This window comes from Convolutriloba macropyga, chromosome 2, assembly GCF_964194025.1.
Source record: "Convolutriloba macropyga chromosome 2, txConMacr16.3, whole genome shotgun sequence".
In the NCBI taxonomy this organism is placed as follows: domain Eukaryota; kingdom Metazoa; phylum Xenacoelomorpha; order Acoela; family Convolutidae; genus Convolutriloba; species Convolutriloba macropyga.
In genome coordinates this window covers 26602328-26625682 of record NC_134469.1, presented here as the reverse complement: position 1 = coordinate 26625682, position 23355 = coordinate 26602328, and the positions used below count along the sequence as shown (strand labels likewise).

At 37.7% G+C, this 23355-nt stretch overlaps 1 protein-coding gene across 4 annotated transcripts in view; it reads left to right on the top strand.

Annotated features, from left to right (window-relative positions):
- LOC142335219 (neuronal acetylcholine receptor subunit alpha-9-like) overlaps positions 1–23355 on the top strand; it is a 133570-nt gene that overhangs the window by 98163 nt on the left and 12052 nt on the right. For all 4 annotated transcript variants that reach the window (XM_075383614.1, XM_075383613.1, XM_075383615.1 and 1 more), the window contains one exon: positions 253–321. In XM_075383614.1, coding sequence (XP_075239729.1) covers positions 253–321 — 69 coding nt within the window. The remainder of the gene's footprint in view (positions 1–252; positions 322–23355) is intronic.

The window sequence follows — 23355 nt, the reverse complement described above, 5'->3', positions numbered from 1 at the left end:
TAATGAATTCTTTTTTCAGCAGATGATATAAATAGAGCCCAGCTTTTTTTACTCCAGACATGCTAGTGAACATCTAAATGCTGATATATTATGCATGCTTCAAATTTGTTCTTTGACATTTGAAACGTTTGTTATCGTTGCAACGTTATAGTACTTACTGTAAGCTTACTGTCTTCTAGTTTCACTTATAGAACTGGTAGTGACTGCAGAAATTGGGCAATGAAGTTGATGAGGGTTGTTGATGTGGTTTAGGTGCTGAAGCCTTTCAAAGCAGAGATAGTGTGCATTATGGATGTGTGGTACTTCCCTTTTGATCAGCAGGCAAGTTCATCTCATCAATATCGAATTTGAACAAAAATGTTCCATTTATTCTGTTCTTGACTGACCTCATCATTATTGTCAAACAACAAAAAGATTGCAAAATTCTAGGATAGATTTCGGTTTTCGTTCCTGAACTTGGAAAACTTGGTAAGGCCTTAGTACGGCACCGTATAAGTCTTAGACGAAAACCGTACTAAGATCTTGTTAAGCTTTTTACGGTCCGTAGTTGGACATTTTTCCTTGTCACTTTTCCTTAAATTAAAAAACCGAAGATATTGTTAGAAAGAACCTTATTCTGATACATTATCTGCCAAATGCACAGAACCAATTGCTCAGCAGTGGGCCTAGCAATATTAGGCACAGAATTGTTTTTCAAAATTCATTTTCCCTTTTATTTTTCTTTTTCAAAAAATGACAAATAAATGGTTTACTACTCTATGGCTTGACAAAAAATTGTTATCCTAGCTTAAGGTTTCTTGCTTTTGCAAAATTTAAGTTTTAAAAGTTTTAATGAAAATTTAAACTATTTTTAAAACGTGCATTTTTTGGGGGACGCAGATTAACTCGAAGTAGCTGTTAGAGGTTAAAATTCTTTCAAAAATGATTCCAATTAGTTTTTGGGCTGCTAAATTTTTTTTTAAATATCAGCTTTTTTTGCTTGGATATGGGGTGAAACTTGTTCCCGCTACCATCGTGTGTTGTTTCTAAAAAACCGCCTGGTATGCAATTTGGCCGGAAGTTACAAAAGAGGAAAAGTTGGGGGGGGGGGGGTGGCTCTGACAGCTGACCACAAAAAGATTGGTCCTCAGAGCTTTGAAAATGAGGAAATTTGGAGGGATTTGGTAGCGGTAAAAAACGCTATCAAGTCACCATTAAAGGCTAATTTCCACTTTGTTTTGCAGTCCCCAAATGTTAAGTGCAGCTGATGTTCAAGTCGTGATATCTTGCAACGAATAATTGGTTGATACAGTACACATGTGATTACGTAAGCATCATGTCAACTATTTGAATCAATTTCTAAAATCGCCAAGTAAATTTACATAATATATGCATCTCGTGCTTTTTATTGTGTCTCAAATACGATCTGGCGAAAAGTTACTCCTTAAACCTTTCTTAATATTTTTTTCTAAATGTATTAAGTTGAGTTTCACAGACATTGGGAGCAAAAAGCTGTGACAGCTGGAGTAATGAGATTTTAAGGACTACTTCGTTCTCAGTTGAGACGAGTTTATGAAAGAGACTAATTGTATGCACCACAAAGAATAGACTTGTCTTCATATCGCCATCAAAAGAACCACTTAAGTCTCATCTCAAGTGACATTTGTCACACCTGAAACCACTCCGCTTTCAAACAGACACAAACAAACACAAACACAGCACACCTGAACAAAAACACACAGCCACCCCACCAACAAACAAAGACAGGTAAACAAAGCACACAAACACACAAACAGATGAGAAATAATGCATAACTCTTCTAGTTATTGAGTTTGGTAATAAGTGTTATAACTGCTCCTTTGAAGACTCTGCAAAGAGTAGAAGCTCAAATTGGAAAATTATAAATTTCCAATTTGTATATTTCTCCCTAAGCTCCTTTTCCCAGACAGGTCTCCAATTGAGACATGGAGTCTTTGGCTGCTCCCTCTTGAGAATGATGCGGAAGCAATAAAACATTTCACTTAAGGCGCGACCTTTTTCCCATTTCAATTTGACTGCTGCTCTTACTGTTGGTTTCTTCATTCGAGCTAGAACTGTAGATCGAAAGACAGTAAATCGAAATCTAAATTCAAATCTTTTCAACAATCTTGAGCTGCCTAGTGAAATGTTCGAATCTTCGTTGCCTGGTGGACTATTAGTATACCTACCAGTCCGCTCCCTTTTTTATTGCTATGCTCAATATCATTATTAATAAGTCCATTTTTTTGCAAAAAAGGGGAGGAGAGTGACGAAAGATCCTGAAACTTAATTTAGTTCGTTTTTTGTAATAAGATATTCGGGTTCGGTAGGTCCATATTAAAAGTATCCCAGGTTATGGCCCGGAAGTCATGGTCAAATGCTCTATCATCGTCAAGAGTGCTAGTTTATTGCTTAAAATAGCAGTTTCGTTCCTGCCTAAAAGATGAGAGTTTTAATTCTTTATTTTACTGTCGCGAATTTACTGTTTTCGACTTAATGTCCTTTCTATCTACGGGTAACCCTCTCAAGTGGATGAATGTTTTGGGCTCTGGTTTGGAAAAAGTGAAAAGTAAGAGGAAAGATGCGAAATGTATTCTCAATACATTAACATGTCTTGCGTCACCATGTCTCAGTCCAGGCATGAACAAACATCTTACTGTAACAACACTGATTGTTTATGGAATATGACAACAGGGCGACGCACAAAAGTCCTTCAAAGAACCAAAACCCAATGAATGCATTGAAATGATGTGTCCGATTGTACCAATCAAATGACCAAATTTCCATGTTTGGTCAATATAAGCACAAAATTTACAGGGTAAAATCTTTAGAACAATCTTGGAATAGAGTTCCTCAAATAAGTAAAGTGGTTCTTTATACGTTCTGTATTTATTAGTCCTCAAATATGACAATTAAGAGCATGTGTTCGATAAACATGCTGCTAGCAAAACTTTGTATTTGTAATTTCAACAGTATTTGTTATAATATTTGTATTGAGTTCACCAATTTTTCACCATCAAATATTTGAAATAAGAACATCATAGTTAGAAATTAAACATGGAGTTTTTTGTTAATATTTCAAGATCATTGACACGTTGAGCGTGAAGACTTCGGCCTTTATCTCTGACCTAATTTTTTAACCCACTCTCTTCTTTTTATCTATTCCCATTGCGTGGCATGTTTTCCTCATGAAACCATATTTTTTTTATAAGTATCTTTAATATTTTCGCATTACCCTTGTAAACTGTCAAAAAACTGTCTATAAATTGGCAAGCTACGTGACAAATTTTAGAAGACAATTAAAAACTCCGCTTATAACTAAATGTGTTATATTATCAGTAATTGTTCTTCGTCATATTTCACCGGGTGAGAATGCAACCGTTCTACTGGCAGTTTTTGAGAAATATTGTTTTTCATCATGAGCTCCAAACACAATGCCTTACTTTGTTTCATCTATAGACTGAAAATGCGACCCCTATTAACCCTATTCAAAGAAATCTGAAACTCCCCTCATCTCAATCTGCTCACATCATTCAGTCTCGCCTCGATGATTGATTGGAATCCTTCCCAGGGCAGGGTTTGGTTAAAAAAAATACTCTTGCATATCGGTAGTTGGCTCTCAATTTACCCAGTTCAATTTCCACTTTCCTACTTTCCTTTGATCAATTGGCGATTTTCAGCTCGTGAACATGCTTAGTCCGGTGAACACACTTTATGATCTTGGATATCAGTGAATTGTTTTCAGTGTCATAGTTTGATCACCTGCTCTTAGAAAGTTCAAGTGTTCACGATGATTACAAAGTGCTAATGCTCACTCCAGTAAATCACCTAATTTTGAGCTTGATGTGGCCATGCTATCTGTTGTTAACTCCCCCTGCCCCCCCCCCCCCCCACCCTCATAGGCGCACGCCCCCGGGGCACGTGCCATATTTTCACATAGTAGCGTGCTATATAACAACACATAATTTGAAAATGGGGTGGGGGGGGCTTAAAAACACTGGGGAACGATACAGAATAGATCCTGAAACTCTATCTTAGCCTGAAGATTTTTGTTCTGTCAATTTTGACCCCCCCCCAATAATCAAAGACATCAGTTGTGGTCAGGTTGGATCACAAATCTTTGAAATTGGCCGCCTAGATGTTAGGACTCGCATCACTGAGTCTCGCACGCGTCAATGAATAAATGAACTCTTTCAGGGTTCGGTAAAAAATATTTTTAGATGTCGCTAATTGGTGCCCAATTTGCCAATTTCCGGGTTCCGCTTTCCTTTAATCAAATAGGGAAATTGAGATTGCACAAACTTTCGTAGCGCTTTGAAGAACATTTTTATGTTGCTTGGAGTATATTTATTATCATAGTTTGATTACTTGTTGTTTTGTAGTTGCAAAACATAACCTTGCTTACTAGGCACCAGTTATTATCATATTTCTTTCATCATGCTCTTTTAAAAACGTTCTTTAAAAACTTTCTTTTATGATTCTTGGGTCGAGATCTTAAATAGAAAAATTTTAAGAGTTGCTGTAAATTAAGATGAAAAAAAAATCGCCGCAAAAGTTTAACATTCCTGAAAACGGTGAAATTTTGTTATAGTTGCAATTTGGTGCAGTGAACTTCTTTTCACCGGATCCACCTAATTAATCTGCTTTCATCACACGTCTTATAACAATTCACCGTATTTACCGCAAATCTTATATTTTTCGAACAATTTTAGGGATCACACTTTCACTGGATTTCAATTTTTGGTTAAGTGATATGATTAAACTTCGATATTACATTAGAAAATTTTAAAAAATAACTTTAGTTTATAGTTAGCTAATGATTAAAATGCTAAAGCTCACTCCACTAAACCACTCAAGTTATTTTTGTTACCTCCCCTGCCCATCCCCTTCCCGGCCAACCCCCCCCCCCCCACCCCCTCTCGAACGTGTCATATTTTTACATAGAAGCGTGCTATAAAACAACACAGAATTTGAAAGGGGGCTTGAAAACACTGGGGACCGATACAGAAGAGATCCTGTCATGATACTCTATCTCAGCCTGCCGTTTTGTTCTTTAAATTTTGAGCCCCCCCCCCCCCCGAAATAAAGATAATCGTCAGACAAAGGCATCAGTTCTAATCAGATTTCATTAAACAATATTGGGATTGGCCGCCTAGATGTTCCAACTTGCATCAATGAGCTTCGCGCGCGTCAATAAATGAAAGAACTCTTTCAGGTTTCTGTAAAACGTACTTTTTAGATGTCGGTATTTGGGGCTCAATTTGCTGATTTCCGGGTTCCGCTTTCCTTTAATCAAAAAGGGAAATTGAGATTGCGCAATTTTTGTAATATTTTGAAGATCAATTTTATGTCGCTTGGAGTATGTTTATTATCACGGATTGAATACTTGCTATTCTGTTATTGCAAATTATAACCTGCATACTAGGCGCCATCTCAATTCAATTTTCTTTCCTCGTGCTCTCAGTAATTTTTGGAAACTTGCAGCAAAAATTTTTTTGTGATTCTTGAGTCGAGGTCTTAATTGGAAAAATTTTAGGAATTGCTATAAATTGAGTTGAAATAAATATCCACCGCAAAAGTCTTATATTCCGGAATACAGTGAATTTTTTTGTCAAAATTTCAATTTGGAGCAGTGTAGTTGCTTTCACTGCATCCATCTCATTAATCTACCACACGTCTTTTAACAATTCACCGCATTTACCGCAATTCTTATGTTTTTGGAGCAATTTTATGGTTCACACCTGGACTAAATTTCATTTTTTTTTGTTAAGTGATATGATTAACCTTCCATATTACAAAATTTTTTTCATTAAAAAGTAACTCTTGTTTATAGTTACCTTTTGTTAATCTTTTCTGAGAAGCAAACTGAACCAAAAGAAATAACATTTTTCACTTTAATCATATTTTCCTCCGTTTAGTTTCCAACAATTTTGTTGTTCAATATTTTTGCTGGCTTTTTAGTAACAACATGAGGCAAAACAACAAAAAAATTATTTTCAGTTTTTTACGCTGTGCATTATGTTTTTTTATGAACTTCCTTGATTCCCTTGTGAGTCCAGTAAAAATGATCAAAAAATGACTGAACAATTAAAAAAAATGAACTTAAGGTACATTGAGAAAATACAGTGAGGCAAAACAGACAACAAAGCTTCTCTATTATTCGTTGACTGTTGTCTGTGCCGTATATCTGTTTCATGAATTCCCTTGATTCGAATTGAACTCCAGTAAAGATGATCAAGAAACTACTAAGAAATATGAACTGGAGGTACATTGGATAACTACTTTACATTTCACAGAAAATTTTCTGAATGCGGTTTGGATTAGTCGTGATACTGCTCGGAGTGAAATTGAAAGCCTAATCATATAAAGAAACAATAAGTTTCTTGGGTATACCAATATCATTTCACTCTAATTCGCAAGTATGCGGTGCTTTCATGAATTACGAGCGATAATACTACTGAAGGTCTGCCTAATCGAGACTAACGACTGCTTGTCAAGGCCAACTTTGAACAAGCTACTTTCTATTCATATCGTTTTTATTAAGGATCCAAAATCTTATCATTGGTGTTTTGGGGTCTAAACCTATATGGGTCTAACTGTAGCCTAATGTGAACAGGAATTCCGAGCAATCAAGTTTGGTCCTGTCATTTGGACTCCATTTTCATTTCCACTATTTAGCTCTAAGTAGGAAAGTCTCTATCTAATAAATCACCTGATATTTGGCGTTGTTCGTTCTTAATTGTTTATGACATTGAAACAGTTGCCCAAATATCTCACAATAAACATCTTTTTAGCAGAACTCTCATGCAATTGACGCCAATATTACTGAATAGTGTTTGGAAAAATGTTTGCTTTGAGAAAATGAGTAAGTTAATGTTTCATCGAAATTAATGTATTTAACTTTTAAAACTTAAGCTCTGAAAGGAGCCCTTTGCTTCATTTCGTGGGCTCTGAGTTTTTAAGGCGTTTAAGTTCTGCTGCAGGAAATGATTGTCCCGACCTCTCTTGGGGGGGGGGGGGGGGGAGGGGGGTAGCTAAATGCTCAATTGTTTTTTGTTCAATTGTTGCAATTTTGACCGATCGATATATTTGACGTAAAAATACATGAGTGGTACCATTAAAAGGCCAGAACTGGTTATGCATTTGTGCAGAACTAAAAATTGCTAACACAAGTCTTGGAAATTTGAATAATGGCTACTTCTAATTCCGCTTACTGAAAGAGTTGTTCGGATTTGTACGGAGAGCTCCTCTATTTTGTTTATTTGCTAATTTAGACCTTTATTTCAATCCGCTATGCACCTAAAATTCGAATGCATTAATTTGTTGAAGGAGCCTTTGAACTAAAGGAAAAAAGATTTTGCAGCACTTATTCCGTTTTTAGAGAGAAATTCATATTAAGTGCGTTAAGTAATTTCTCTATTTTTATTTTCAAAGTTTCCTTTTTCACTCTTTATAATTAATGTTTCCTTTTTTTTATTTTCAATTTTGCTGGAGTGCCCCTCAATCTAAAACAGGTTTTTTTTACTGACGAGAAAAGTTCTTATTGAGGACAACCCAGAAACAAAAGAACAATAAACAAGGAGTATCTCAAAAACCACTTTACTTTTAGAAGATAAATAGTATCAAATTGTTCAAAACGCTAAATCAGAAACCAAACAAAATCATTTACGTCTTCTGGCCGTCGAGACTAGTTGCGTGACAGCACAATTAAAATACAAAAACTGGCACAACTGATATAGTCATTGAATTAAAACTGGATGAAAACAAATAATGGAAAAAATAAATCCTCATTCTAGGGTTCTGTGATTACTGTACGTTTGTTACGAATGTGACCAGCCTTAAAAGACGACTGATTGCCTGAATGCGACATTATAAACGGACTTGAGTTTATGACAGCACTTGATTCGTCCCATCCTATTTTTTGAAAGACCTCAATTTCACCTCAAAGGCAACCCAAGCTGAATAGAACCTTCATTTTACAACCCAAAATATGAGATAAAATATCGCCTTTTATTGTCCGTAATGGTCTGCTTATAATTTATGCCAAAAAGAACCAGCCGTAAAAATTGCCCGTCAGAAAGGCACCCCTGAATTAAACAGACACATGGCGACCTTGATCTTCAAAAGGCGGAATATTCACATTGTTTTTCCGATAGATTCGTATTTATATTTGTTCACGTGCGCATAATTCCAGGTGAATTTATTGCCGGTTACAGCTGAACTGTGATATGTTGTGAAATTGAGCGTGACATTTGTTCACAAGGGCACGCCTCCTTTTTTGAAGCAACGCACCTAAAGGACTATTGATGTCTGAGTTTAAAAATAAGTATCATCACCACGCAGGTGGTTTCTTTCATGTCCATACTCAAGGATCAATATCCAGAGGAAATCCAGTTATCGTAAGACTTTCTTCAGATCTCTTCCAATCATTTTATACGACCATTAAAACTATCCGTTTAAGGTTTTTTAAATTATGCCAAATGTAGAAAAATACGCATTCAACAAAGTGGATGATTAAATTATACAAGGAGAATTGAGCTAATGCTTTGAAAGTTGTTTGAAGTTTCTTCCGTTTATGTTGAAGTTGGTTTCCTTAAAAGTATAGTTTTCATTACTTAAATATTTAGTGCTTGTATATTTATTACATCGAATGATTTCCTCTGATTAAAGTAAAGCCGGTTTCTAATTGGCTATTCAAGTCCCAAATTCTTGCATAAGTGGGCAATCAAATTAACAGATGAACTTCAAAAAATGTAGCCATAACATATAATTTTTTAATAAAAAAATTTGAACTTCAAAGATTGATGATTCGAAGAAAAACGGTCAACTACTTCGACCACCTTTTTTGATCTAAGTTATTAAATAGGAAAATTTAAAAACTGCATTCTTCAACACAAAATATTCAGCTTCTCGTTCAAACAGTAGTTCACATATTTGTGCAAATATATCCTGAAATTTTGACATAGATACCTTCAATTTTGAGCTAAGGGTTGAATTGGTAACTGGTTGACTAAATTTTATCAGATTTTTTGGAAAGTCAATTACACAAAAGTACGTTTTTGGGTATGAGTGAAGTTGCAATATGTGCAACAAGAAAGAACAAAAAAGCTTTTAATCAGTTAAGCCTTTTGAAAAAATTACCCCTCCCCTTCCCCAAAAATCCTGGTATGAAATCTGCTCCCCAAAAGTTTTTAAAACATTGCAGGTTTGTATCCTAGTATTCAACTATTTTGCAATAGTTAGCTGGCTTTAGTTTTTTAAAAAAAATAAATTGATCAGCAGCCTTCTTTATAAAAAATAATGAAAATTAAGAAGGATGTCAAACATAAGTTCAAATCTCCCGTTAGAACGAAATGATTGGCTAAAAAACGATGATGGGTAAAAGATAGTTATAGAAGATGGAGCTGAATAGATGAGTAGATTTTGATCAAAAACCGGGTTTTAATATTGCTTTGAACTGCTTGATCTCATTGTTAACATCTTCTGGTTCGTATGCTGTTGAGAAGTTGAGATACAACTTAAAGACAGACTTTAGGGAGGCCCAATTTGGTGCAGTTAAACTTTGCCTGCATTTATGCTTACTGATGAAGAAATTTTAGTGCGTAGGGAACACATTTTATTAAACAGACAGTGGTTTAATGATGCTCTCGTTGTTGCTCACCGTATTTGGTCTCTGCTAGCTACCTGAAGTCTGGAAAGTTTTCAAACCCCTCTTATTATCAGTCCTAATTGTGGGTCCAATTTCAGCAGTTTTGTATTGCCAGTAAGAATTTCCGGGGGGGCATCCTGGGTATCTGTATTATCCTAGACAGCACAAGTAGATTCCTAGGTTCACTGTCAGTGAATCAACTACCGAACTATAGTCCACAGTGTGGAAAGTTAAACACAACAATAAAAATAATGAAGGTGCACATAGTCGTTCTGACCCCCACTTTAGTGGGGAGGGAGGAACTATATACTCAACTGGGTTTTTTTTTGTTCAGTCAATTTTGGCCGACCGATATATTCATCGTAAAGAATTGTAAGTGGTATCATTAAAAAGCCCGTCCGGCGTAGAATACGGAATAAAAAAGATTTTTTCGATTTTCGTGTTTTACAGGGAGTTTAAAGAGGTTTAAAGTTTTGTGAACATTCGACCGTTTTTGTTCACATTTTCAGTAAATTTTGCTAAAATTTGGCAAAATATCGCTAATATAATTCAAAATAAGTTAAAATTTTTAACGGCAGAGTGTTGTTGTTACCATTAGAGAAAAAAAACCCTTGCTGAATTTTTCATTGAAGTTTTTTTTGGCTAAAACTTTTGATAAAATTTTCAAAATTCAAACTTTTTTCATCAAAAATGGCACAAAATTTGCTTTTTTGGTCCACTTTGTTAAAGTTTGCCGGACTTAGTGACCTAAAAACCTTAACACATACTCCCTATTCTCAAAAAAAGCTCTAGTTGCAATTAGGCGCCGTATGAAAGTCTTCTGGAATGGAAACTTTGCCCTTTTTTGCAGATTTAAGTCGATAATTATACAAAATGTATTTTTTTTTCAATATTTGAAGAATTCCACTCAACAATTGGTCTAATTCACAAACAATTGGAACACTTGGTCAGTTTGCAGGGCGCGCAACAAAATCAGGGAGAGGTTTGATAATATCATGAACTCTTAGAATCAGAGACTTTTTGGTTTTTATTTTGATGCTGCCTTTTTGCAAAAAACTTTGCTTTTGTTCTTGTAACGTTAATTACTGACAATATTTTTTTTTCACGGCTCCGTTAATGACAGTTCCGAAATTGTTATTCTTTTGGCAGTCTGATTTTTGAATTTGACAACTCAAAGATCTAAATTTTTTTCTCATGAGGTGAAAACGAATATTTTCTATTCATTCGGTTGTTACCTAATGTCTCTTATGTTATTTAGTGTATTTGTTTTTAAGGAATTTCTGTGATTTTTTGAAATTGTCAATATTTTATATTATTTTAGTCAACATTTTGCTTATTCTCAGTAAGTACACGTCAACCATTCCTCCTTATAGAATAAAAACTAACTTAGTGGCCGATTGTTTTAACAGAAGGTTTTCTTGCTTTGGTACTACGAGTTTTTATACAAAATTTTCTGATTTTTGCGCATAATAGCCCTTTTTGCTGTTGTTTTGTTCCTTTTTTGTAAATTATCACATTATTTAACAATCTAACTCAAAAAAGTTTTAAAACATTTGAAACTGAACATAGTTTTTGTTTTTATAACCTGTGGTTTGAGGGGCTGCGACACCGTTCTCTTGCAGAAATTGGTAGAGTTTTTTATTTTTGCCTTTTATTTGTTATTAATGGTTGTTGTCATATTCCAAATATTGTGTACCTAAAGGTCTCAGTGGCCAACTATAAGCCATTGAAGGTTTCAGATAAGCAGTTGAACTTAAATAACTGATATCGGTAAATAAAGAACGGCTGTTTTGAATTTCAAATTAAATTTCTAAAAAAAAGAGTAAAAGTATTCTTCAACTTAACACTTTTTGTTCTGGTTTGCGTTTTTTTCCGTATTTTTAAATGTTGTATCATTTTCGTAAATTAGCCTCATTATTTAGAGCTCTTAATAATGATTTGTTGAATCAATCAAAAATTTTCCTAAAGTTTAAACTTTTTAAATGATGTCTTCAGGGCTTAGGCAACTTGTTTCAGAAGAGTTCTGTGGAGTTTAGATACTTTTCAATTTTTGTGGTTCTTATTGTTGTCATTTTGCGATAGTCGTTTTACAAAAAGATGCTTTGATGATCAAAAGAGACACAAATGAAGATGTTATATTCTCGCGGTTAATATCTTATTAAATGGATTCAAAACTGTGGTTTTGTAAAGTTGTTTTTGAAACTTATTTGCTCAGCTTGTATTTAATGTTTTCTTTAGTCGTATGATTTAGTCTCATTAATAACAGTTGAGTTTTTAGTCGAAAGCTTTTGTTGGCTATGGATTTTGAAAATATTTGTTCTTAATAAAAAAGAGATAGATTTTTGAGATCTGCCAATTTTATTTCTTTTAAATTGTAGCTAAGCTTCTCTAGATACAATTCACATTATTTATTTTTTGAAATACAATTTGCTCTTCATAACGGTTTTATTTTCCTCAAATGGTCTTTCTTCTTGGAACAACCAGTTTTCAAAAAACCAGTTTTCGTGATTTTTACAAATTTGCCCCTTTTTTGTCGGTTTTTGTTTTCTTTTCACAGTATCACAGTAATGAGCGTCTTTTGACTTACAAATGTTTAACCTGCAAAAAATGCAAACGAAGATTTTTATTGTTTTTAGTGATCACCTTATTATTTAATTGATTGGGGGAAAATCGTTTTCGTGCATAATTTTTCGTGCAAACTTTGCCTGTGTCTGTCGTTCTTTTCGTAGGCGTATGACATATCCTGTATAATGAGAGGCCACTGTCGCTCTCTATTGTGTTATAAAAGACTCTCTCAATGATTTCATTTGACGCGTAATGTTTCTAATCAGTTCGAACTTAATACTTTTTTTTTTAAAAAAAAAGCAAGGTTTCAATAAACTTTTGCCGCGTTTGCTCATTTCTAGTCTACTTGTTGCCAAGTCGCATTGAGGAAAACTCCCATGTTTGTTCCAAAAAGTACCGGTTAATCTTCTTAGTATAAATTTTATCTGATGCCCTTTTGATTTGGATATTAGTGGTTTTCAAAAAATGAACAAGGAGTTTTGGTCGTAATTAATATCTGTAACTATTTGATTTTTATTGCCGTTTTTTCTAGTAGTCGTATTATGGTAGCCACAGGTCTCATAGACTCTCTAGAGTAGATTGTTTTATTCTTTTAGTAGTTTGTTGAACGATATGTTGATATGTTTTTTTTACCTCTCCCAGTACCTAACTTTCAGAGTAATTCAGTACTGAATCAGGAAGATTTTCAGAAACGATTCAGTACTGATTCAGAGTATGTTCATGTCACATTTGGCTCTGAAATTCTCTGATTCAGACTCTTATTCAGACTCTTAATCAGACTCTGAATCAGACTCTGATTTTTTTCTGATTCAGACTCTGAATCAGTCTCTGAATTTTCTCTGAATTAGGGTAAATTCATAACTATGTTCGTGAGCCAAGCCAGGTTTTACCACTGCTTTCGCTCTCAGGTCCTTAAAAAATACAAATTAAAACAATACCTGTAGAAATTGAAGAAATTTATATAGGTTGTCGGAAATTTTCTCAAGTAAAGTTAAAGAATGACTTTTTGAGATTTTCCGGTTTGTTCTGTGTGGTTTAAACCCTCCCCTTTTTCATTCCGGGCTGAAGACCGGCAGTGGCGGAGTTACTGAAAATAGGAAAACTGTTATAGCATGATTTAAAAAACCAAGCTTGTAAAGTTTTCCAAAACAAAAACCAGACAAAATTAAACATCAAAACAAGACAATAGTAAGTAAAAACGTCATATAGCTCAAAGAATGTCTAAAACATCCCTTACATCTAGAGAAAAATGAATTATTTTACAACAACAAAAACTTAATTTTAAAAATGATTATAGACAAAATGCAACTTCTTTAAATAAAACAACTTTTTTCAAATAAACATATTCTGACCAAATCTTTTGCAGATTCACAGTTCACATAGTCCATACAAATCGTTTAAACGAAAAACGCCGGAAAAATTTAATATTTCACAGCACCAATAAAACCTATTTTAAAACTGATTATAGAGAAAATTGCAACTTCTTTAAATAAAAAAAAGCCTTTGAATAACGGTTTAATAACCGATAAGAAGTTTTTTTGTACTTTCCTGCAGTGTTGTGAAAAGTTTCTGATTTTCATTTTGATCCCGAGCTAATTCAGAAATGCATTCTGAATTTTCTTCTGATTCAGAATTAATTCAGAATTGCACTCTGAATTTTCTTCTGATTCAGAGAAATTCAGAAGACATTGATTATGAATTTTGCTCTGATTCAGAGAGGTTTCAGAATCAATACAGAAACTATTCTGAAAACGTTCTTAATCAGTACTGAAAGTTAATATTATTCTGAAAATGTTCTGATTCAGTTCTGATGCCGACTGAATGGAAGGTACGGGTCCTCATTTGGTAGACAATTAAGTGAAAAATGTAGATGAGGGGGGTCGGAACTTAATGTGCGAACACACATTACCGAGCCTCCTTGTTTGCATTTCTTTTCAAATGATGCTTTCTCTACTTCCTCAAAACGAATATATGTTTGCATCAATATTAAAACAACAAAAGTTTGCCGACAATATGTCAACAAGATATATATATATATATATATATATATATATATATATACTGCTTCTTAATAGCTTGACAACATTCTTCTGTTCGATTTGGATTATCAGATTGATGCAAAGATGATTTTGATCCCGAGCTAATTCAGAAATGCATTCTGAATTTTCTTCTGATTCAGAATTAATTCAGAATTGCACTCTGAATTTTCTTCTGATTCAGAGAAATTCAGAAGACATTGATTATGAATTTTGCTCTGATTCAGAGAGGTTTCAGAATCAATACAGAAACTATTCTGAAAACGTTCTGAATCAGTACTGAAAGTTAATATTATTCTGAAAATGTTCTGATTCAGTTCTAATGCCGACTGAATGGAAGGTACGGGTCCTCATTTGGTAGACAATTAAGTGAAAAATGTAGATGAGCGGGGTCGGAACTTAATGTGCGAACACACATTACCGAGCCTCCTTGTTTGCATTTCTTTTCAAATGATGCTTTCTCTACTTCCTCAAAACGAATATATGTTTGCATCAATATGAAAACAACAAAAGTTTGCCGACAATATGTCAACAAGATATATATATATATATATATATATATATATATATATATATATATATACTGCTTCTTAATAGCTTGACAACATTCTTCTGTTCGATTTGGATTATCAGATTGATGCAAAGATGATGTAGAGTTTTCATAAAGACAATCTTATTTTTATTCAAAGCAACATCCAACCCCGAGTTTTTTGTTTTGATCCAAAGTAGTTGTTCGTATTTTCAATAACTTTGCTGAATTTCCCCGATGAAAAACTGAAAAAAAAACGTATTGACCTTTCAGTTTAGTTTTAATGTTCAACGGATGAAGCGCTTTTCCCTCATGATTAGTTGGTTGAATCTAGTCAGTTTATATAAATGTTAGGAAAGTGTCAAAAAATAATCAAATTCGTAGCGTACGATTTTCAGCAACACATTAGTTTGTTTAACGATTTAACTCAAATATGCAGCAAAACGATAAAGCTCAAAACTTGCAAAGCATAGCACCCCTTTAATTATCCCATCCTAACTTTACGAAACCTATTATCTGGCATAGAGCTGTGTTGAGTTGGTTTTGAGTGTGCGTTATTGAGGGCGATAGAGTCGTGAAAAACAAAGATTTTAATTGGTTGGATAGAAAATTTCCCATTTTCCCATCAATCTCTCTCCAAATCAACTGTTTGAGCCGTACACCAGATGGAGAACATCAAGTACATCCCAACAACAATCAAATTTCTGGGTGAAAAGAACAACACAAAAGACGCGCATGATGCTAACTAATGACCACAATGATCAGTCTCCCGATTAGCAACCCTTAGATAGTTTAACCTATAAAAATAGTGAACTTGAGGACTGATGAGCCTTATCACATTTCATCACACAAACCCAGATGCAGTGTCTCGCTGACGTAGTCAACAAATTTTATACAGTACAATTGGCTGAAAAAGCCAAACAGAACCCCAAAATGCGATAAACTCGATATTGCTCTGTTTACTACTCCCCAAGTTATTCCGCAGTTGGACTCATTTTAAAAACGGGCAATCCATTTGTTAGCAGAAAAATGTTTATTAAAAAATTTTAAAGCGAAATTGATGAGAACCCAGTTTATTCTGCGCAGAATCAAATCTTTGATAACACTTAGACCTCGTGAAAGCCTTAATTTGGGGATAGGACTTTTTAACCTGGCTTACTAACTGCATCTGAATAACAATGGACTGACTTTTCGATGTCTCACTGTGAATTTCTAATGTAAATCATCTCAACAGTAAACTGAAATAGGCAATCACCGCTTTCGAAACCCTAATTTTCTATTCAAATTTCAAATTGTTTTTCAGTTTTTCAGCCTCAAATTATTTTCTGGAATCAAGCAACCAGGACGAGAGTTGAAAGATTAACTTAATGTAAATTGTAAAACTTTAGAGCGTAGAAATGAGTGAAATACTGGCTCAGTATTAAATACAAGCAATCCTTCTGTGACTTGAAGAGAACCGCAAAAATTCTCTGGCAGAATTAAAATTGACGAGTACCTAATTGATTTTGAAGGGAATCAATTTTACAATTAATTTGTAGAGGAGACGCGATCACCCTAATCGGGGTCAACACCTTAAAGCCTGACTAACTGACTATAATTGAGCAGCAATGAACCAAGTTTTTGATTTATACCTGCATTTTGTCCCGACACAAATTATTAAAGGTGTAAAACAACACTCTTTCGGATGCTCAATTCAAAAACGTATAAAGCAACGTATAAGCTCATAAAACAACGTATTATAGTCAGTCTATAACTCATCGATGATAGCAACGTATTAAGATTGTAACGTACATAGCAACAAGTGAGAGTTTAGACGGCAAGGTTTTTGATGCTCTTTTACTGGTTTTTTTGTCTGATGTCATTGACGTCAGAATCAGTTCATAATCGATCAAAAATCGTCTAGAGAACCTAAAAATATTAAGCCGAAAACCACCCTAATTCGTACATATCATGGTTATATTTACTTAAAATTAGGTTATACGAACTTTTCCGGAACTTTTTGTGTATATTAGACGCAATTCTATACGTAATTTAAATACTCGATTCTGATTGGCTAAGAAAAATGACGCATTTTGGTATATTTCTCGCTTAGATTTATTTAGTTACTAACATCCTCTGGCCCAGAAAAAGATGCTGGGAGAATGGGTACTAATTTTACAAGCGGGCGAACGAGCGATCCGGAGGACGTGCGCAATACGGCGGAGCGTTCGACGCTGTCGGAACCGTAACGGAGTTCAGTGATCCAAGCAGTGGGGTAGTAACCCCTTGGGTTGGTCTCTTCAACTACCCAAACCAAGTCACCGGTCTTAAGGTGATGCTCGGCAGGCGTCTGCCACTTGGAACGTCGGTTCAGCGCCGGTACGTATTCTTTGATCCAACGAGACCAAATAGCGTTAGCGTAGGACTGCGCTCGGGCGTAACGTTTACGATGATCAAATTCATCTCCATCAATGATGGACGGGAGACTACGTGCTTGGTTACCGAGGAGAAAGTGATTAGGTGTTAATGCGCCTAGGTCGGACGGGTCGGCGCTTACGGGCGTTAACGGACGTGAATTAAGTGCATGTTCGACCAGACAAAAAGTGGTACTTAAAACCTCATCTGTGAGGCGACGTGTTCCAAGGATTGTGTAAAGTACGCGCTTGAAACTACGTACTAGCCTCTCCCAGATGCCACCTTGGTGTGGCGCACTGGGCGGGTTGAACCTCCACTTGATGCCTTTGTGGGCAAGTTCCACGGCGATATTGGTGGTGTTCCACTTTTCGATGTTCTCGCGTAGTTCTTTTTCCGCGCCAACAAAGTTAGTGCCATTGTCTGACCAAATAATGGCTGGTGTACCCCGACGGGAGACGAACCGCTCCACTCCCATTACACACGAACTGGCGTCCATGGAAGGAACAATTTCGACATGAACGGCACGAGTTGTTAAGCATGTGAACAGGAAACCCCACCTCTTCTCGGTAGTCCTACGTACAGTAACATAAAACGGGCCGAAGTAGTCGACCCCAGTGTTCCTGAAGGGAGGAGACTGGTATGCGAGTCTTTCTACTGGGAGATCAGCCATAATGCGTTGAATAGTGGCCGCGCGGAACATTCTGCACGTGACGCAGTTGGATTTAACTGAACGCAGTGAGGATCGTAATTTGAGGATGGTATAACGTTCTTGTACTTTAGCTCGCAGGTAGTCAATACCTTGATGATGATGTTTAACGTGGGTGTGATTGAGGAACAACTTTACAAGTGCATGGCGTGCGTCAAGAACGATAGGATGTTTTACATCAAAGTCAACTTCGACCAACCGCTTGATGCGGCCTGCCGATCGGATAAGACGATATGGCCCAATAAACGGAGAAAACGGGGCAATACGGCTACTCCGTTTAACGGGTTTGTTTTCGAGGAGATCTTTTCTCTCTGCATTAAATGACTCCTCTTGGACAAGATACTGGAGATGACGCTCGGCTTCTTCAAGCTCCGTGGGGTCTATGATGTTACCATCGGCATTACGGTAACAGTAGTGAGAAGGTAACAAGCGGAGTGCGTACGCTGTTATCCGTAGCAACTTCTGATAAGAACTGTACTTATCGAAGGGAATTAGTTGCGGGGGCGGTTCCTTAGTTGACTTGGTTACGGATGCGGCCAATGATGTATTGGTTTCGTCAGTTTCCTTAGTTACTATACCAAGTTTGATGTTATTAACTACTTCGATGCTTGGTTCGAACGGGAATTTCTTGGTTCTTAAGATATCTGGACCCCTCACCCAGCTACTTGATTGCAAAACATCAGCGGACATACCACGAGTACCGGCATCTGCTGGATTATCGCTCGAGTTAACGTGGTTCCATTCGTCTACGCTAGTGTGTTCTAAAATCTCGCATACGCGGTTTGCAACAAATATTGGCTGCTTGCTTGTGGAATTGAGCCACTGCAAGACAGTAGTGCTATCGGTCCACATATAAACTGTGTTGACATGCACAGTAAGGGCTCGACAAATATCTTGTTTCAACCGAGCGGCCAGTAAAGCAGCTTGCAGCTCTAGCTTTGGAATTGTCATCACCTTCATAGGTGATACGCGAGCTTTACTCAGGACAAATGCAAGCTCTGTTTTTGGCCCACTAGAAGTGTTTACTTGAGCTCGGAGAAATGCAACAGCGCTGAAGACCTCTTGGGAACTATCGCCAAACATGTGTAGTTTCAGTTGTTTAAAGTTTCCCGAAAAGTAACTCCTTGGTACAGTGAATTCGGCAAGCTTGGGTAGTTCTACACTCCATTCGAGGAACCTTTCTACAGTGTCTTTTGGTAATTCTTCATCCCAGTGCTGCCCGCTGACACGCCAGATGTCCTTTAGTAACAACCGGGCACCAACAGTAAATGGTGCTACTAGGCCGATGGGATCAAACACCTTAGACACTAGGCTCAATACCAAGCGTTGTGTTAAAGACTTAGTTACTGTACTGGAAGTACCCCGACTCACAACTAGAGTATCATTGTTGTGATCCCATTTCAACCCAAGCACGTGCGAAGAATCCTCCTTAGATGAGGCAATTACTTTTGGTTCGGTAGACTGAGTTGACCCGTCAATTCTATCAGCCAGATTTGGTACATTGCTTACAAACTTAGTAAGTTTGAACCCACCTAGATGGAGAAGATGCACCAACTCCTTCGATCTGTTGAGAGCCCTCTCAGGTGACTCCACTGAATCCAAGTAATCGTCCATGTAGAAGTTTTCTAGGACGGCTTTGGTTGCTTCCGGGTACTGACTAACATTGTCTCGGGCCGTGCGTTGCAATGCATAATTAGCGCATGTGGGCGAGTCTTTAGCCCCGAATAAATGGCGCGTGTATTGATACACTACAACATTTGCTGTGGGGTCCTCCCGCCACAAAAAACGCAGTGATGGCTGATCACAGTCAGGGACACCCACTTGGAGGAAAATACCCTCGATATCTGCGGACTTGATGTTGACGAAATCTAAGTAGAACATGGATTAGGTTTTGGAGCAGGTCGGGGCCAGTGAGCAAAGATTTATTCAAAGAAGTACCGTGAAATTTTGCTGCACCGTTTAATACCCTACGCACTTTCCCCGGTTTGTTCGGGTTGATTACAGGATAATGTGGTAGGTACCACTCTTTGTCCGACCACTGCTCGACCTTGTGAGCATCAGGGACTGTAATCAAGTAACCTTTTTCCAAGTTATCACGGATGGTATCAGCATAATTTTCTTTCAATGATGTATCCCTCGAGAGCCGTTTTTCGAGAGACTTGAGCTGTACCAGTGATGAAAAGTAGTTACTCGGGAGCTGGACGTTGTCATCAACCCATAAAATACCGACATCGTATCTTTGGCCGTTATGGAAAGTTGTTGTTTCAAGTATTTCCTGCGCGCAAGAATCCGCTGCGGATCGTGGGTCAACTTGCTTGAACGCGCCGTACGATTCCATATCATACCAAGATTTAACCTGACAAGCTAATTCAAAATCCTGTTCAATATTGGCTTTGAAACACACCGAGACTAAACTTGAACTTGACGGGAGTGGGCCACTTAAAACCCAACCTATGGGCAAGCGGACAGCGAACGTTGAGCACTTTTCGTCGGCTGAAAAATACTCTAACGGGCGGATGGCATGGTAGACATCCTGTCCAAGTATCATCTCAATGTTCCCATAGCTATATCTTACTGGATCTAGAACTGCCAAATGTGGGTAAGTTTCTTGCATGGACTTGACCTCAATGATGTCGGAACCTACGTTTAATGTTTCCCTCACGTAGGGACGCACAGTGAATGCTTCGAAGTCTTGGTCTTTATGAGGTGTCACAGTCAATTGAACCACCTTTGTGTCTATGAGTTCTTCTGTGTTTATACCCTTGTCGGTACGTTTTAATGCGGTACCCTGCAAACCGAGTCTAGCTGCGAGACTATCGGACACCCAAGAGTTACTGCAAGCGGTATCGCATAAAACCAACGCCGTAGTACCAGTACCAGAAGAATTAGTAAGTTTCAGTTCCGTGACCTGAAGGAGGCCTTTGACATCCGTCACGGAAGACAAAGTGGTTGTTTTGCTTGGTTGCTCCTGACCAGTAGATGGCCTACCAGTACCTGCGTTCGACTTCGAAGTATCGATGTTGTTGTTTGTTGAGGGTTTAGCTGGAAAAACCCTTTCAGCTCCATGAAGTAAAGTATTATGGGAGCTGTTGCAACCATCTTTCCTACACTTACGGGGACTTGGGCATTGCCTAAACATGTGTTTATCACGCAAACAAGAGAAACAGAGCTTTGCCTCAGCCACGACCTTGGCTCTCTTTGTGGGGGTCTTTTCCTTAAAGACACGGCATTCCCACAACCGGTGGCTGCCTTTGCATACAAGGCAACTAGAGATTGATGTTAACGGAGATCTCTGTTGTGGCTTAAGGTTACTCTTGTGTTGCGTATTTGCAGCAAATGCCTTCGAAGCAACTTTTGATCTTGTTCTGAGTTGTTGGTATCCTCACTCCTTGCTTTAGTTGCGGTATTCTTCATTAAATCGTGCCCATCGGCCTTCTCCTTTAACCAGTCGTTGAAATCCAGACGATTAGGTTTCACCCAATGCTTTTTGACCGTGAAAAGGGACCACGATTCCTTCATATTGGGTGGAAGCTTCTGTACGGCAGTGTTGAGAAGCGCAGAGCTCTTTAAATCCGAATCGTATGACAGCGATTTAAATACCCCGACAAGACTTGAAATGCACCCCGAGTAGTTAATGATGTTGTCGCTATTGTGCATCTTCAATGGTGGAAAGCTGCTGAGTTTATCCAAATGGGCACTTACGACCGCCTGTGGTTGGCCAAATTTACGTTCTAAGGTCCTCAGTGCGTCTTTGTACATTGCGCCGCAGTAAGCAAACTCAGCTATAGCTGTTTTAGCTTTACCAGTTACGAGGGCCTTAAGGTATGTCAATTTCACATCGTCAGATAGGGACTGAGAGTCAATTGCGCTTTGAAATTGACCATACCATTCGTGCCACTGTAGGGGATCCCCATTGTATTGGGACAACTTCCATTCGGGTAGAGGGTCATTCCTCTTGTTAATTAAGGCGTCAGTTAATGCCTTAATCAACCTTGCATTTTCAGATACACGCGCTGGAGGCGTGGGATGCGGTGGGCCACCCCAGCACAATGGTATTGGGGCAGTATGCCCGTATGTTGGATGTATAACCGGCGTGACGAAAGGTGGCGCGTTGTTAGTAGTTGTACTAAAGGGGTTAACAGGGATGCTACAGTTAGCTGCGTGGTTGCTATTAAGATTCTGTAGTGCATTAATTTGCAAGATGGGATGGATGATGGTGGGGTTAGCTGTGCTTGGGGGTAGGGTCGGCTGAATGTTGTTGAAGACGGTTGCATTATTTGTCGCCTCTTTTACGTTTGTGGGGTTATTCTGCGGAAAATTCCACAAGTTTAGATCAGGGTTACTTTTCAGGGGAGGTTTTGGTGCGGTAGGACACGGTACCAGGCGCGCTTGAGGTGATTGGACAATGTTTTGTTGTGGAATGTTGGGGACGGGTAAGTATGTTGCTGTGCTCGCTGGAATGGGCGACGGAATCACGGGAGGCTGAGGATTAAATAATTGTTGAGGCAGGATTACGGGTGGCGGGTTCACGAGTGGGTTTAGAGGTGGAGGAACATTTTGCGGGGAATGGGCAATAGGGACTTGTGTTTGGCGTAGAGTGTTACTTTGAGATGGAATCTGCTGTTGTGGAACATGAGGCATCGACATATGTAATTGACCAGGTACACTGGAGCTTTTCGGACCCAAGAAATGATTTACTTGTGGGTTTGTTGAAAAATCAGGTACACAAATGGAGTTCGTTGGTGCGATAACGGGTGTTGGTGGCCGGGGAGGTTGCAAAGGTGGCTGATGTTGTTGGAGTGCGACATTTTGTACGTCGACTGGTACTTGGTTCACTGGGTTCACCTTACCACTTCCTGAGGGACTGTTTGCCTGCTTGATCCTTTGATCACTGAGTGATTGCTGCAGTTGAGCTTGCAGATATTCCCGATACAACGGTTCTTGCTGGCCGTGTGTACTGAGAAAGCATTTCAAGATGGTTTAAGTTACCGGCAACATTATTTGTGTTTTCTGGAGGATTAGTAGGAACAGTATCTTGAACAGGAGGTTCAGCAGTCAGGACGAGAAAAATTTAACTCACTTGCAGCAGTCAATGAATTACCTGCTGGAAAAGAATTTACCCAATCCTGAACAAGTCTCTGACTTCTATCTGATCCCCTATCTTTAAGCAAATTCAGTTCACTTGAGTGGTGACTAAACAATGACTGATTATCCATTAATTCAGCCTCATTTAATTTAGCTGCGGCAACACGCTGGCGGTGGTCTTCCTCCAATTCTTGAAGTGCCATCTGCTCCATTTGTACTTCAAGCTCCTTTTTTCTCATGGCAATTTCGTGTTTTTGTTTATCCAGGCGCATGGCAGCTTGTTCTTGTTTTTCGGCCTCTTCGCGTTTTAGTTTTGCCATGAGAAAGTCATGTTTATGCTGGCTAGACATTGATGATACTATTCGACGTGAACTTCTCTTAGACTGCCCCTGAG